Here is a 16,437-nt window from a genome sequence, read left to right as displayed (position 1 = left end):
GCCAGCGTCCATGCGCCGCAGTCAATCAGCTGTTCAAGCAACTGCTGACTACCTCGGCACAAGGGTAGCTCGTTTGTCATATCTAAACCCAGACGAGGCAAACAAGAAATATCTTTATTTACAGAGTCCCCAAAAGGTGAACGATAAAGGTAAATTCAAACTTCATGTTAGGCAAAGAGAAAACCAGGCTGTGTGTGCATGCTGTTTTGTCGTTTTTGTGGAGGGAGGGGGAGCATGTGGATTATACAGAGGGATTTCAAGACAAGACAGCTTGATGAAATGTATATCGGGTGCCTCGATCAGCGCGATAAACAGGCAGCTGAAGGGTCAGGTTTTGCCTTGTGTGTGTGGTAAAGAGCCGGTGAGGTGAGCCACTGTACAGCCTGCTGATTGTGCTTCTTTGATGACCTTGGAATCGGGAGATCCTGGAGGAGAAAACACGGATTAACTGGTGGGGTGGGTGAGAGTGTATCTGTAACGAATGCTGTTGCGATTAAACATGAAATTCTTACTTGTGTTGCTGTCATTATAGCACTGAAATTATCTGTTATGTCAGTCTAGAGACAACTATTGAAAGGCCTGTGTGTAGGTTGTATGATAGCTCTCTGGAGACAGTTTCCGATCAACAGACCAGATGAGTCTGACAATGATTTGACACCAAAGTGTCATATCTCATAGTTGTGCCTTTTGCTCCAGCTGGCAGAATATATACTCAGCTGCTTAATTTCGTTTCCCTGATCAGAGTATCTTGCTGTGTTTGACATTTCTGCTTGCCCTGCCTGCTCATTGTTGAGATTACCAGGCGTGTTTGGCACTTAATGTAATTCTAAATGTAAATTTGCTGACGGGATAATAGTGCAGGTCGTGTATGTTAATTGGGCTTTTCCAAGGCGTTGTCTCCAAATGCAAAGAGGGGATAATTTTGCATGAAAGGTAAAGCCTCTTACTTTAGACAGAGTAGACTTTCAGTTAAATTCCAGCCCTAGTTTAAAAGTTATTGACTGCAAATGCAAGGTACATATTGTACTATGTAAATGCCAACCCGTGGCTGTGTCAATGCGGACCTCGGGCAGAGTCTCTCTTTGCGCTCTATTAAATCCCTAAAGCAGAAGCTATTATTTCTTTATGATCGTATTTGCTCAGTAAACTTCGTCGTCTTTATTAAATGATTGTATATCCACTTTGTTTTTTATTCTAGGGACATTTTATTTTTTATGACAACTGATTCAATTGGTTCAGGTGCGTCACCTAATTTCTGATGCGTAAAAAAGACCGTGTGTGCCTTTTGGGGTGTTATTTAAAAATAAATTAAAAATAAAAACCCTCTGTGGCCGTGTGTGTGTGTGTAGGTCAAGGTAGAAGTGGCTTTAACCTTGCTGAAGGACAGCTGTATTTACTGACGTATGTAAATGAATATAGGGGAGGTCCTTGGGCAAAAACACGCACACAGGCACACACACTGAATCAGTTTCACGTTGCAGCTCCGGAGTTCCTGTGTGGAAGGGAAAAACGAGACGTGGCGAAATCTGGTGAATATCTGCTGCCATACTATGCTCCGTGTATAATTTGCGGGATTTCTGAATCATTCTGGTCTTGGGAAGTGGGGCTTTTTCCTCGTCCTCGTCTTCTTCTCCTTCTTCTTCTTTTCGTCTAAATGGGTGATCACGCATTCGCTTTGCAGCTGGCTGGTCCCTCTAACATCATATCCTTCTCGGAGTTGTCACAGTTCATCAGATTCTACAGAAGCCCGGCAAGCCCGGTGCATGAGCTCCCGAGTTACAACAATAATAATAATAACTCCTCGTATCTTTTCCCCCCTGTTGCAGCTCAGCAAACCATGCAGGATGATTTACTGATGGACAAAAACAAAGCCCAGCCTCACTATCAGCAAGATCCGACACAAGCAGACCCTCCTCCCTCCACACCGACCCCGTCATCGGAGCCCGCTTCTTCTTCATCCGAGTCGGAGAGTCCGTCGACCGGGAACAACCAAGCGGCTTCAGCGCTGAGCAGCGGCAGCAAGGACAAAGCGCCGATGGAGTCGCCGATCCTACCCGGTTTGAGCTTCCACCACCAGCCGCAGGAGACCGGCGGCCCCCTTTCCTCCCCTCCGTCATCGTTTGGGAGCACTTGGTCCACTGGAACCACAAATGCCGTGGACGATAGCTTTTTCCAGGGAATACCCTCGGTGAACGGGACGATGCTTTTCCAGAACTTCCCCCACCACGTCAACCCGGTATTCGGGGGTAATTTCTCTCCGCAGATCGGTCTGGCTCCCCAGTCGCAACAGCATCAGCAGCAAGCCCAGCAGCAGCAGCAGCCCCAGCAGAGGAGATCCCCCGTCAGCCCCAACCAAGGGCCGTTCCCACAGAGAAACGCTTATCAGACCATCATGAATAACAGCAAGGGGACCTCGTCGTCGTCTTCTCCTTCGTCGTCCGCTTGGAATAATCACCAAAACGCGGCGTGGAGCACAGCCTCGAACCCCTGGAGCGGGCTGCAGCCAGGCAGGGACCCACGCAGAGCGGTGGGTGTCGGGGTAGGGGTTGGAGTTGGCGTCGGAGTGCCGTCACCCCTGAACCCAATCTCCCCAATGAAAAAGCCCTATAGCAGCAATGTTATAGCACCCCCAAAATTCCCACGACCCGGTCCACTCGGCCCCAAACCCTGGATGGAGGACGGCGCATTCAGGACTGACAACAGCAACAGCATACTGCCTTTCCAGGTAAACACTTCCCCTGGTGTAAGAGAAGGCCCAGTATAGGCCCAGGCTTTATGTTTCAGTCTGATTGCTCTCCCTGGCACTATAAGTGCCATGTGAGGGTCTATTTATATATATATAAATATATGTCTATGTAAATAAGCCACCAGTGCCTGAGATAGAACTACAGAAAAGTTAGATCACCCTGAGCTCAGCAGCACCACGAAGTCCTTACAGGTCTATTTATCAGCGTACGTGAATGTTTTTTAGTTATTCAAATTACTTCCCCACATGCATCATAAACGTGGTCAAATGTCTGTGGGTTTTGTTGTTGTTGTTGGTTTAAAAAAAAAAAAAAACTGACTCCCATATCAATTTTAACGTTTACGTTAAATGCGGACAGTTTCTAAGCAGCGACTTAATGCGGTTTACTTGAAAGTCGGGTTTTGCCGGTAGCTGTCAGCGTTATGTGGCTTGTATGTGCCGGGAGATTGTGTTTGTTTAGGTCAATTCACAGTCAGATACAACAGTGACCTTTAAGTATTAATCACGGATTGTTTATGCAGTCGAAAAGAAACATGCCAAATCAGTGCTAGAAATAGACACGATTCATTGGACTTAATAGTTATTTTTCCTGCGCCAGCTCACGCTCAGTGGGGTTTAAAGGACACACGATGCATTCAAGTGCTCGTCGTTACCCTCCAAATTCGCATATTTACGGCAGCGCTATAGACTTTCAGTGCGGCGGGGTCGTGTCCGCTTGATCACTGAATAAGTGACATGTTGTGTTTAAGACAGTAAATAATATGTCGTAACTAATGCTGGCAACTGAAGGCTGCATTATGTTTGAGATAATATGTATCAGTACCGTCTTCGTTATCATGTAAGCTTTCGTCATTATTGCAAACATTTTTCACAGTACTTGAATGTAACATACAAGGATTTGATTGGCCTGTGATGGAAAAGTAGGCGGTATGAAAATGACTCACAGGTCCAACCCGGAAGATAGCAAGAGTGTTATTCAGGGTCAAAAAATCCGCACGGGCGGGGTAAACAAATGAATTAGTTCTTATGTTAAGACATTAAACTGTCAGTAATTGTTATTTTAAAAAGTCCAAATACAACGTACTACTACTACTACTACTTGAGGCTGTAGATTAATACCACCAGCATCAGCCACAGTAACGGTAACAGATAAACGGGTAAAGGTATCAGGGGCATAAACACCCACATAAAGACTGTATATCTGGCTTTAAAGTGAAATGTTCCGCACTGGCATGTTAGCAGTGTTATTTCCCGTCGCTTGGCCCATACTTAAGATTGTATGTGTGAAAACTAGAGAGCAGGGTCTCTTTGAGCCAGCCTTCATTAACTTGTCTGTTGGAAGAAGAGACATTGTCAAATACTGCATTACCTTCTCAAATGGGTAATCACGTGTCTGCCTTGTTTGTTCTTTTCCAAATAAGCCAACTTAAAATGTGATCAGATATTGTCTGTAAGGACCCTACAGCTCCCAGGCCTCTGGTAGAGGACCCGAGCTTGAAGGACCCAAGCTCAATTTGTGTATATATATTACATTGTTTTGGCTTAAGCTGCATCAATATAACTGTAACTGGACTCACTGTGCATATTTCCCAGTCATCCAATTTCTATATTACACTTCTACGACTCACATCTTTCATAAAATGTGGGATATTTGGAGATTCCCACAGACCGTACACAAGAGTTAGCTTAACAGGAGGTCTATACATCCTCAATCACGTAACCCATTTGTACTGAAGCTGTTTAAAATAAACAAAAAACACCTACTTGGTTAGGTTTAACATACGATCATGGTTTGGATAGGAGACAGTTTCAGTAATGTTAACCATGTATTACAAAACCTGAAAACTCCTATATGTAAATACCAGAGCAATTAATACAGTGTGACAACTATGCCGGAGTTTGCACACTTGTATAAATTGTGTGTCTGGTAATGATGCAGATGGTGCACGCAAAGGAGTCGTGAAACATTAATTCATTACACCCTAGTTTTTAAATCCAGGCAAGGATATTAAATACGGGAAAAGACAGATAAACACCGGAAACAACCGGTACTACAGTCCGGCCTGTGATCAAATAAATGACACGCCTAATTATGAGCAGCAAACATTTATTTGGCCTCTGTTATAGGGTTACAAAAGATTTGAAATTTTACCCGAGTTGCAACTTGGCAATAAGCTGAAAGACACAAAGTCGTGAGTCATGAGTATTTACAAATTATGACTGCTTATTTCAGATAAGTAGCCGCAGATGCATGTGACCTGAGTGGTACATGCAGATGAACAGAGAGGACAGATGAAATGTGACTCGACACGGGGTGAAATTCCAGCCGGCTTGAAATGTATAGCCCTTTCAGGAGATAGTGATTGTGTTTGTCAGTCCGACTCTTTAGGCTTTTTTACTCGGTTCCCTTGACCCAAGAGCCTCTGCCCGAGCTCTCTTGACTTGGCTGGATTACAGCTGGAGTTATCACCAGGAGACAAGGTCAGGGGGCCACATGTCACACTGTATGGAGTGGTCTGTTTACTGAAGTGAAACTCAGGCAGACCGCAGAGATGAAGTACAGCAGCCTTGTGCTTTCATGTGGTGCCAGATGAATAATTAGGGTAGTGACTTATATACAGTCAGCTGATTCTAGTTTGTTTTTTGTTATATTATGTATTGTGATATCTGGTCATTATGATCAAGGTTTCTCTTCAGGAAACAAAACAAAAAATGTTTACAACTCACAGCTCCTGTGGCAGTGACTTTTATTGCACCAGTAATGTTGTTGTTTTTAAGCTATTTTAAGACATTTCTTAGTCAGACAGGCTCATTGCTCTTTCGTGTGTTTGGTTCACACTAACACGCACACACACACACACACACACACACACACACACACACACACACACTTAGCTGTTTGGCAATAACGCCATAATTGGAGAGGAGTTATCACCAGGATGCAAGGTCAGAATGCCACATGTCGACTGGCCTGTTTACTGAAGTGAAACTCAGGGAAATTGCTGCATGAGCAGCAGGCAGGGTACACACCCTGTGGTAACCACGCGGACAGCTGGTGACAGGTGTGCTTGCTGTCATAGTTTAGATCTCCCTCGGTATTACTCACATGCTCCCGATGAAGCGCAGGCTGAAGGTTCAGTCACGTGTGCGCCTGACACTGGCTGCTGCTCGGAAGGCAGAAGAATGTGTGGAATTCACTTTAATATGTCAGTGTGAACCCTGACACACACATTCACATGATCTTCCAGGGCGATACCCTGGCCTTCTGTGATTGTAATCACATACAGATTCAGAAGGGTGTTAGTAGACAGACGGACAGGTGGAATCTTGTATTCAAATGCATCTAAAAAGGTATAGCTGGCATGGAGTTTTCCTTTTTTTTTTCCCATGGCAGCTTGAGCCAGATAAAAGGTTCATGCCGTTTGTTAACTGACAACTCCAAGGCCTCCACCCTAGGAACTTTCCTCCGGGATTAAGAACCTTTAAAGCAACTTTGTGCTTCGACCAAAAGGACAAGGGTCTAAATTTCTGGGGGAAATCAAAGTATCTTCTCAAAACTTCATTCTTTTGAGTAATCAAACATTTTGATAGATCGGTATTTGCTTGATTTTATTTTATTCTGTCTTAAATTCAACAATCAAATCAAAAGAATTGTAGAACAAACCGCACAACAGATTAATTTATGATGGGGTATAGGTGTGCGCACACATGGCATGTAGAAACAAGTGTTCCTTTTTCATATGCCAGACAGACTTGTGAAAGAATGGCTCATCCTAAAAGACTCATCGAATTTTGAGCAGCATGGTGTAATAGGATGCCATGACTGCAACAAGTCAGTTCTTGATATTTCTTCCCTGCTTGACATTCTGTGATCGTCTCTAAGTGGTGTTATTGTAAAGTGGAAGCATTTAGGAACCACAGCAGCTCAGCCACGAAGTGTCTGACCACGTAAAGTTACAGAGTGGGGTCGCCGAGTGCTGCGGCGCACAGTGCATTAAAGTCGCCAACGCTCTGCTGACTCAATAACTGCAGAGCTCCAAACCACCCCTGTCATTAACATCAGCACAAAAACTGCACTGGGAGCTTCATGGTATTGGTTTCCACAGCCAAGCAGCTCCTACAGGTGTAATGTGTACATTTCGCTTTAGTTTTGTCTATTATAGTGCGTGTGTGTGTATACTTGTATACAGTATACTTACAGTGTACTAAGTATATATACACAGTAACGTTTTGCTGAAAAGGGGGAATATTTGAGTCATTGTTTAACTTTCCAGTAGTGTATTGCATAAACTAGAAAGCTGCTTATCATGATGACATCATGACTCAGCAGATCCACTTGCATAAATGTGATGCTACTCTGCTGCATGTGCTGCAGACATTTAGTTCATGAATTTATTATGCCTATGTAAAATATGTTGCTCAGTGGAAAGCACATATTGAATTTAATCATTCTTAATTCAGTATTAGGAAGGCTCATTATAATGCTGTTTAAGAGAAACAGGAGCCTGTAATTTAATCATAACGATTATGCTCTCTTGTTACCTTTGGGACTTTTCTCATCGATCGCTTTCTTGCGCTATAGAGAAGACGTTGTGAAGGTCACAATAATGCATAACTTATAAAAAATATATTAATGATAAATCTGCCAGCCCTCTACCTTATGAGCACCCTTCATTTATTACAAACAGATAGTCATGCTTGGCTTTTTTCTTATCTTGATCTCCCCGATAAATGCTCTTATGTCTTATGTGTGGATCACAAGGAAAGATGAGCTGCAGCATAGTCAAGCTAGATGAAGTCGACCCTGCATTCCACGCTCTGGGAACTCGCATAAAGAGTTCAAGAATGAGCTCTGTCTGCGATTTATAGTGCATAATATCTCACTGTTGCGAGTTCTCCGACCTGCTACCCATCACCGCGTCCATCCATATGTGTCAGAAAGGAGGGGTGGGAGAGGAAACTAAAAGCTCAGCGTTTTAAGTGTTTACGGTTTGTACCAAGTGGGCAGATTTTTATCTGTGTGGCGCTGTCAGGTCCAGAGTGAGGGGAATAACACTTTTGAATGCTCAGCCGAATGGGCAACAATAGCTGTGGTGTGCAAACAATGTAGGCCCAGCTCAGGCAGCGGACACAGGACACAGCTGCCAAGGCCGCGCCACTCTAGCTCCGGTTGGGCGCTTTCAGGCCTTACCTTTGGCACACATGTTGTTCTCATGAATTCATTCACACCTAACAGGAATACATGCACTTCATCAGCAGGGAGCTGTTTAACCTTGAGGTGTCTGATATAGTACTAATCCGACTGTTTGGGATGTAGTAGAATGACCTGCCTTACAAGATCTGAAAGTTCGAGAGGTTTCGTGAACAGTCAGGCAGAAATGCATACCAAAGGACACACAAACAAAAGTTCTCAGTACCTCATGACAGCTGCAGCATCTAACTTTAACTATTGAGGGAAGTTTCAAAACCAGTTTTCTCAAGTGAAGCTGAGTTCCTGTCTGATTGACTTGACAAGGAACAGCTTTTATAACCTTTACATAATAATCTGGGGTTCAGTTTTAGACTGCTTTAAGTCCTTGTATGCTTGATTTATTATTTAGATTTATTGGCTTCGTTAGCTTTATAAACAGAGAAACAACTTCACAGTTCTTCAGTATATGGTATCCAAAAAAGTGTCACTCTAGTATGAAAGTGAAAGGTTGAAAGTTGGATCTTATCCCAGCACCAGGTCTGAATCTGTTCACGAATGATCCTGTTTGTTGAATCAAGAGCTGAGTCAAGCGTTGACTGATTTCCTAATTGGTTGTGAAAGTGAAAAAGACTACAAGATGTGCATGTGTCACCTTGTGCAAACAAGCAATAGACAATTAAAATGAAGGAACATCTCAACAACACGATAGTGACATTTTATTTTTCAACACTGGAAACCATAGGCTGAAAACAGTAAATGTGAAATACTAAAATGCTTTCAGGATAGCCCAGCAACTGACTCATAGATCATTGCTTAGTATCACCTGTTTACTGGCATCTCCAGGGCCTACTTCACCTATTTAAGATCAAGTCCAGATCCCTTATTTCCATTAGTCTTATGACTCAGAAGACACGCTGCATTTGAATGGGGAAAGCAAGAATGTTCTTTCTTTTTAACACACAAAAAAGGGAGTTGCCGACAGATGCAAGTCATTGCTAGCGATCTGCCCTTGAGCAAGGTACCTAACCAGAAATTTAACAGCTAAACATGCCAGTTAAAGTTTGCCACGTTTTGAAGAAGATAAAGCAGATCACGAGTGGAATGCAGGGCTGTTCCCACAATGATGACGAGGCAGAAATAGAAACCTATCGTCCCTCTTCAGTGTATATATTTTTTTAAATAAGAATTATTTTTATTTCAAGTTTTATTCTAAATAACTATCTGCAAGATCTAAAGCTTCTCTACATTTTAAAAATTGTCACCTCAAATCATAGTTTTTTGTTTTGTTCTTTTTTTCAGGTTTATAATTTTACTGTCTTATCATTTTCAAATGTGTGTTAAACAGGTAGTACAGTACCGGTTCTGCTCCCATTGTAGCATTACAGGATACTTTCCCATCTTTGTTTTGCGTGCGATCTACTGTGATGACTCTAATGCGAACGCTCTTCCTGTTTTGCTGTGTTGCAGGACCGGAATCGGCCCTTTGATGCTTTTAGCTTGCACTCTTTGGAGAATTCCTTAATGGATATGATAAGGACTGACCATGACAAAGGTAAACCACACCCTGCCGGTGGCCCACCAATGACTATCGCTGATATTATATGGAGGAATCATTTTGCAGGTTAGGAATATTCATACGTCCATGCTTGCAGTTTTTAGGTTGCTTAATTTTTTTTTTTTTAATTTTAATTTTTGCGCTTGGGCATATGTCATCTCTGGATACATCTGTTTTTCATTTGCTCTATTTGCCGATCTCTTAACCAATCCAGTATGAATCATTACACTCTGTTTAAAATTAAAGTGAATCTGAATCATTATGAACCTTACCTGCAAAACCTCACATATGTTTTGTGTGTCTGTGTCTGTGTGTGCACTCTAAACCAGAGGTGAACCTAGTGGTCCTTTGTACAAATGTTTTGTTGTTTTCTTTTACTTCCTCTTTTTGTCTTTGTTGCCTCCTGTATATGGTGATAACAATCAATGGATAAAGAGATAATGTCACAAGACTCGTATTTTGTTGGGTAAACGTGTTGCGCAATTGAGTGTATTTGTGGTTAATGTTTTATTTGCCTGTAATTTTGGACTTAGATGTGTCATAGATGAAATAGAGACATAGCATATCAGTCGATTTGAAACACAACACAAAGACGAATTCAGACTAACATGTTTTTTAAAAAAAATACAATTGCATTTCTCAAAAGTGTTGTCAGATTGTGAAATTATGGTTAAAAATTCCTCTTCGTAGAATTCTTGGGCCGTGTGGTGTATGTCAGGTCTTCTGAGTCAATATTTTTGTAGCACCAGTCACGTGTCAATTGTAAAAACTCCTGTTTCCCAGATGGGGCCCTGTCAGGTTGGGTGTAGGTTTTTTATACCCTCTCTATCCTCCTATCTTAACAATGGAAAGGTCGGTGGGAGGGGTACATAATGAGCAGAGAATGTCATTTTCCCATGCATAAAGTCTGTTTTCCTAATCTTGTGCTGAGCGAGCATTGTTGCGCGCTCATCACATCCCCGGCTTAACTTTACTGGAAAGGTGTCGTAATGTCCTGCAGGGCTTCTCTTGGGATTGTTTGTGAAAGCACAATGGACACGTAGGAGATATGAGCAAAGTAGGGTGGGTGGATCGTGAAAATGGGTGTGTGTGTTCCTGATTCTCTCCTGGCTTGTTTACCCCTCACTTTGTCATGTAGACAGCACGGGGCTGTAGTAAACTGCAGTGCCAACCACAGAGCAGCTCCACCCTGCTAGCGTACCCTCTCACTGTTTGAAAAGGGCCCTGTGCCCCGGTCCTGTCTCCTGAATAATCTGTTGCTGGTGCTTTTTTTTCTGGCTCAGAAGGTATTTTAACTCTAATTATCTGACCCGTGTAATCCTAGATTGAAATCTTCCTGACAATGCTGAATTAGTATTGAGGTAACACTAATACAACCACATTATGTAAAGAAACCTTTTTGCAATATAATGTGTTGATAATTCAGGGCCATTTAGTTGTGTAAATCTTTCAGTTGTGTCATTTTCAAAAGTAATTCATTAAGAAATTCTGCGTCTGTGGTCATGTGCAGCATTTGTTGCAAGAAGAAGTGTAAGGGCCAGAGGGAACAGGGTAAGAGGCAGGATTTCCCAAATGGGTTGATGAGCAAAATTCCAGTAATTGAAGAAATGTTGCAAAAATGTAACTTTGGCTCATAAATTTTGAAAGCACCACTTGGTACTTGCTCCAAATATGGGGTCATGTTCAGGTTAGCGTGACAAGTTGACAGATTGCAGTTTTGTTTTTCCTCCGTTTAAAAACCTCATGTTAGCTGATTTTCTGTTTTTTGTTTGGTTTTGACTGGTTGGTTGCTAGCCCAGAAATATCATTTTTAGTTAACAATGAAGTTGTAACGAAATTTTCTAAATTTTGCTACAACTTTAAGGTTTTGCATATCTTTTCTGGACACCAGCCAACAAAGATCTACTCATGTCAGACATTAGCTAGTTGTTAACTTCCCGGCTCACTTGTTAAAATCTGCATGTAATACTTTCTGTTTGGTTAGCTTGCAGAGTTTGGCTAATCTTACCAGTGTTAGCAGCAATAGCCTTGGTTTATTTCGTGTCAGCACAAAATATGTTTACACAGTTGCTTGGTTTTATTCCAATTTATTCTGACAAAGCTAACCTACACAATGTTTGTGCAATGTTTCATTCAGATTGGCCTACCTGTTAAGGAGGAAATGGGGAAATACATTTAACAGACTACTCTTCTGTCACTGACTATTAAGGGCAGCAACATTTAAACATGTAGTAGACTAGTCCCGCAGACCCTTATTGGCAAGTGGGCAAAATGTGGGCTGCTTTCATGGCTGAAACCATACTGAATATTTTAAATAGCAAACTTGGTTGTTTTCTGCTGCAATATGTGATCAAGAATAACGTTGAGAAAATACCCCAACTTGACATTACCAGAAATTAAAAGCAGCTTATGCCTTGATTAAGGCTACCTAGAAAATTAGCCATGTAGGTAGAAGATCCTAACCCTGACTGTTCAAATCTGATTGGTTGATCATTTCTGAGTGGAGGAAACAATTTTCAGTAAGCACAATGCTAGACCTAAATGTGTGAAATACAGCAAGGAACATGAATAAAAGTAGTTTGCGTTTCTGGTTGGTCCACATATTTTTTTTTTTTTTTTTTAAAAACTTGCCCCATGTAATTATATGTAACTTTCTAAATTTGTGAAAGTTTGTGTGTGTTTGTGCACTGTAAACGGTGCAGTTGCTTTTTTTTTTTTTTTTTAAGTTTTATTAGTCTGTGGATTAAGATCATCTTTCACATTTGGGTAGTGCCAGGCTAGCATGAATGGCAATAGGAACAGGAGATTTTGTTCCAGAGGCACTGAGGCCTGACCTGTCGAACCTGATCAAACTTTCTGACACTCAGAACGAGAGTATCTCTGAAAAACTAGAAAAAAATATCCACGATAACATTGTCATTACTTAGGAATCCACATATCTGATCAGTAAATCTTAACTGAATGTACACTTATTGTTGTTTCACAGGCAAGTTACTGCTGTAGCGACTCCAACATCTTACTTTAGGGAGACTCTTCACCAGCTGAAAGCCACCAGTCAAAACAAATTAACCCAGTAGGCTCAGTTTTGCATTCCCAACCGAATGGGTACCGCCCACATCAATCCCATCAAAGACATTTCTCACATAGTTCTCATTGTGCCTGGAATAGTTGTTTTTCCTTGAGTGTTTTATGAGTCCCTGCGCCTTCTTTTCTTTCTTAAGAAGAAAAAGTACTCAGGATTGTGATGTGTGTATCAGTGAGGTGTGTGGTGACCTCATCCACACACCCTTTAAAGACAGGGGTGGGACCACCTCATTTTGTTTCTTCTGAGCACTTGTTTTGAGAAGTTTCTGCTTCAAAGACACACTCCATTACAGTCAATGTTTTAAACTTTCTAAAAGCTCTTTACTCCTGGTTGAGGGGAGCAGGGCCACAGGGACATCTGAACAAACGAACCCTTTTTGCAGACACACACACACACACACACACACACACACACACACACACACACACACACACAGGTCAGCTGAGCTCATGTGTGGAGGACTAAAGACTCACACAAACACACACACATGTGCTGGAAAAACACCACCACTCTGACAACAACCACTACCTCTGCTGCCAGTGGTAGCATTTGATGCACACATGCACACACACGTGCATGCACACACGAAGGAAACACACTTTCAAATTCTTGCTGACATGTAAATCAGCTCTGGCATTCCATGCAAAGCACTCTCACCTCATATACTCTTCTGTTGAGCTGTCACTTATTCCTGTCTATGGATCAGACAGCTCAAGAGGTGTGATGGTGTGACTGCAGCCACTCCTTAAAAACACACACAGACACACACTTCTAGATGTTGTCACTAATGAGTTGAGACGCTCGAAAGTCCTTATAACCCTCGTGGAAGCCCTGTGTAGATCCCACCCCACCCACAATGTGTCTCTCCTAATGCACACGCACACACATTGCCTCAGCTGGTCTGAATCACACGATCTTGCATCAGTTACAATTTGCATCAGTTTCAGTGTGTGAGAGCAGCCTTTAGAAGACTGGAAGTAGTTTATTTTCATAACGAGGTACTATTTCAGTTGTGTATTTAAAGGGTTGGTTCAGTATTTGCTAAATGTGCTGGCTTTATTCACCTCTGAGACTTCAATAAGAAGATAGGCTCTGCTATCGAAACAGCTGCTGTAGTTTGCTCTAGTTTAGCATTAGGGTTACAAATTTATCACCTTATGACGGGGAAAAACTCTGTTCAGAATCCCAAATTTGTGGTGTTTCTGTAGTTGTGAAGAGTTTTTGAACAATAAACAGGATAAAAACATAAAACCGTGCTTTCTGATTTCTCAAAAACAACCCTCAAAAAAGCCCCTGACCTCTGCCCTGGTACAAAAAACTGAAGAGGGCCATCTCTGAAAGGTCAGTTTCTGAGGTTTGTTGAGTTGTTTTGATTTAATAAATGGTAGCGAACATAACTTAGATGTATCTTTAGGTGCTTGAAGTTAGACTAAACTGCGTTCAAAGGAAAGATCCCTATGGGGGCATGCATTACAAGCAAACACAGACAGTGACTGTGGGGTGGGTGGGGGTAAAAGTATCACATTGTAGGTTTAGCATTATTTCCACAGAGTTTAAGATAAGCTAGCTCTGGGATTATGCTACATTACAGCTACGATTTTTGCCAATAACTACAAGGTCCTGGGTGAATGTGATTTCACTGCTTGAGGTTAACTCTGGTGCCCCTAATAGTTTGATTTTCTTCATCCTCGGAAGGCTAATGCTATCGATACCACAATTAATTTAAAAAAATTGCTTTTGCATTGTTGTAGACATTTAAAGCATCGTGTCTAAGCCCAGTCTTGCAGTTGCAATAGCTGTAAAGAGCATAGACCATAAGGTTGTTCATGCATACCGATAAAATGTTAAGATTAGTCAGTTTTTGTGTTTATTGTGTTCTTGTTTTGTTTGAACTCTATTGAATAGCCGATACAATGTACGTTCTGGGTCCATTTCGGCACTCTTTGTTGCCATATCCTGAACAGATCCCCCTTATTATACATGTGTAGTTTGGCTTGGAATAGAAGAGGCAGGAGATCAATCACTACCCCTGTAGTTAGTCGCTTACATTAGTTATACGGAGAGGCGGGTGATCCTGGGCTACGTTAGTAAGGTCCAGTCTGTGTCACCATTTTCACCCCTGATGAGTCTGGGCTTTGGAAACGTAAAAACTACCAGCTATATTATCAGGTAATTGTGATTAGAGAGTGGGAGGTGGGGTTACGTGTTGCTATGTTCGGATGTTCTTAGACTATTTAAATGATCAGCTAATTTGCACATTTGAAATGTTTTCTTGAGCATTTGTCCTAAAGAAAAAACTAGTTTAGACTGCGAGCAGTTTGCCACTGAGGTTTTATAGACAGTTTTGTGTTTTAGTACTGTCTATGTTATGATGGTTGACTGATTATAAACCGGATAGTAAACAATCACTGGAACGATGTTCAGTCAACATCGCTGTGTCAACTTTAACTTCACTGAATCAACGTTGAACCCTAATGCTGGTCCTTCATTATTTTGGCACCATTTCGTTGAAATCTTGACTTAAGACTTAGTCAAGTGGAGAAAGTAATCGAGGGATAGCAAACACTAGTGCTGTTTGACTTTGTGGGCTGTGTAATGGAAAACACAAAGTGGAAACATAATACAAATGAGATGACTAACAATCTAATTGTGCACTTCTTCACTTAACTGAAGAAAAGCAGGAGACCCACCCACCCTTTCTCCTACTTTTCTTGAAAGCCTCTAAAGATTGAGGCTAAATGTTGGACTTTGTTTCCTGTATAAGGGGAAAATTTACTTTGAAGGACCCCAGGAAAGATAAAAGTTTGTTCTTACTTAATATCACACTGGTATGAAACAGTCATGTATGAGAATCTTCCTTTGGTTCAGGTTCGGAGGTAGGGGTTGAACTAAATTAACCCAAGGTTAAAGGTCTTTGCTTTGTTGGGCAACTGTTTGTTCTGACCCCTTAAACTTTTCAACACTTCGTAACACACCAGATGATTTCAACTTAAAAGGGACAACCCTGTACTTTAAACAGCCAGTAATGACTCTATAGAGATAAGATGATGTATTTATTGGGCGTGTTAAAGGTTAGATCACACCTTGCTTCCAATAAATTGCACTGTCAGAGTGTTATGTTTTGTTGTGGTGGAAAATTCATGACTCCAGCAAGCATGACTGAGCTAATCCTGCCCAGGCAACAAAACAAGCCTGGGCTTGTTTAGTTTATTAAAATCATGGTTTGCCCAGATCTCACAAACTATGAAATGGTGTTGAAAGCTTTAATTCCTCAGACAAGTAGAGCATCACAGTTAACTGGATTCTGGAAATCCTCTGTTATTGCTGGAAAGGTATATCATGGTTTTATGGCTATTAATTTTATGAGACATTAATGACAGTTGGGAGCAGTTTTGACTCACTGGGTTTAACCACTAGAAACACGTTCTCACCATTTTCTTTTTGAACATTATGGCGTGATAGTTAAAGGAACTCTGGCCCTGTTGCAATCATCTTGTGGATTGTTAGTGTCAGCTCGAGCTGGTGTGAAGGGGAAGAAGTAGGTTATTCTGACAGAGTCACAAAATAACTCTGACTAGGTTTTCTAAGAAAAACATCCACTCCTCTCGGTCTTTTGAGTCATCTATTAAGTCAATGCATTTTTTTCCTTTTTTCCCCAAAGTGTTTTACTCCCTTTTTAGTACTGGTAATTGTATTTTTTTGGCATTAGTCAGCAAGAAGTGTAGATTTGGGGCACCCTCCTGCTAAGTAAATGTCTTGGCAACTGGGGGAAAAACATATCGCTTACACACAGTTAAAAATGTGCTATAAGGTAGACGAACGAGCAAAACATTAGCAAAGCAGTTGACATGTGAGACATG

At 41.6% G+C, this 16,437-nt stretch overlaps 1 protein-coding gene across 8 annotated transcripts in view; it reads left to right on the top strand.

Moving 5' to 3' along the window:
• The first annotated feature begins 33 nt into the window (after window positions 1-33).
• The window catches only part of cpeb3 (cytoplasmic polyadenylation element binding protein 3), a 41,597-nt gene continuing 25,193 nt past the window's right edge, over window positions 34-16,437 (top strand). For 2 of the 8 annotated variants that reach the window (XM_084948814.1, XM_084948813.1), the window contains exons 1-2: window positions 1,303-2,725; window positions 9,405-9,558. In XM_084948814.1, coding sequence (XP_084804940.1) covers window positions 1,655-2,725; window positions 9,405-9,558 — 1,225 coding nt within the window. In that variant the 5' untranslated portion in view covers window positions 1,303-1,654. Of the gene's footprint in view, window positions 150-220; window positions 457-1,302; window positions 2,726-9,404; window positions 9,559-16,437 lie in introns of those variants that run through there. The other 6 variants (XM_084948817.1, XM_084948820.1, XM_084948819.1 and 3 more) reach the window with 6 other exon arrangements.

This window comes from Perissodus microlepis, chromosome 13 (genome assembly GCF_051167445.1).
Source record: "Perissodus microlepis isolate ML-2025 ecotype Zambia chromosome 13, ASM5116744v1, whole genome shotgun sequence".
Classification (NCBI taxonomy): Eukaryota; Metazoa; Chordata; class Actinopteri; order Cichliformes; family Cichlidae; genus Perissodus; species Perissodus microlepis.
The sequence above is the reverse complement of the archived record's forward strand: the minus strand, read 5'-3'. Positions and strand labels throughout refer to the sequence as shown.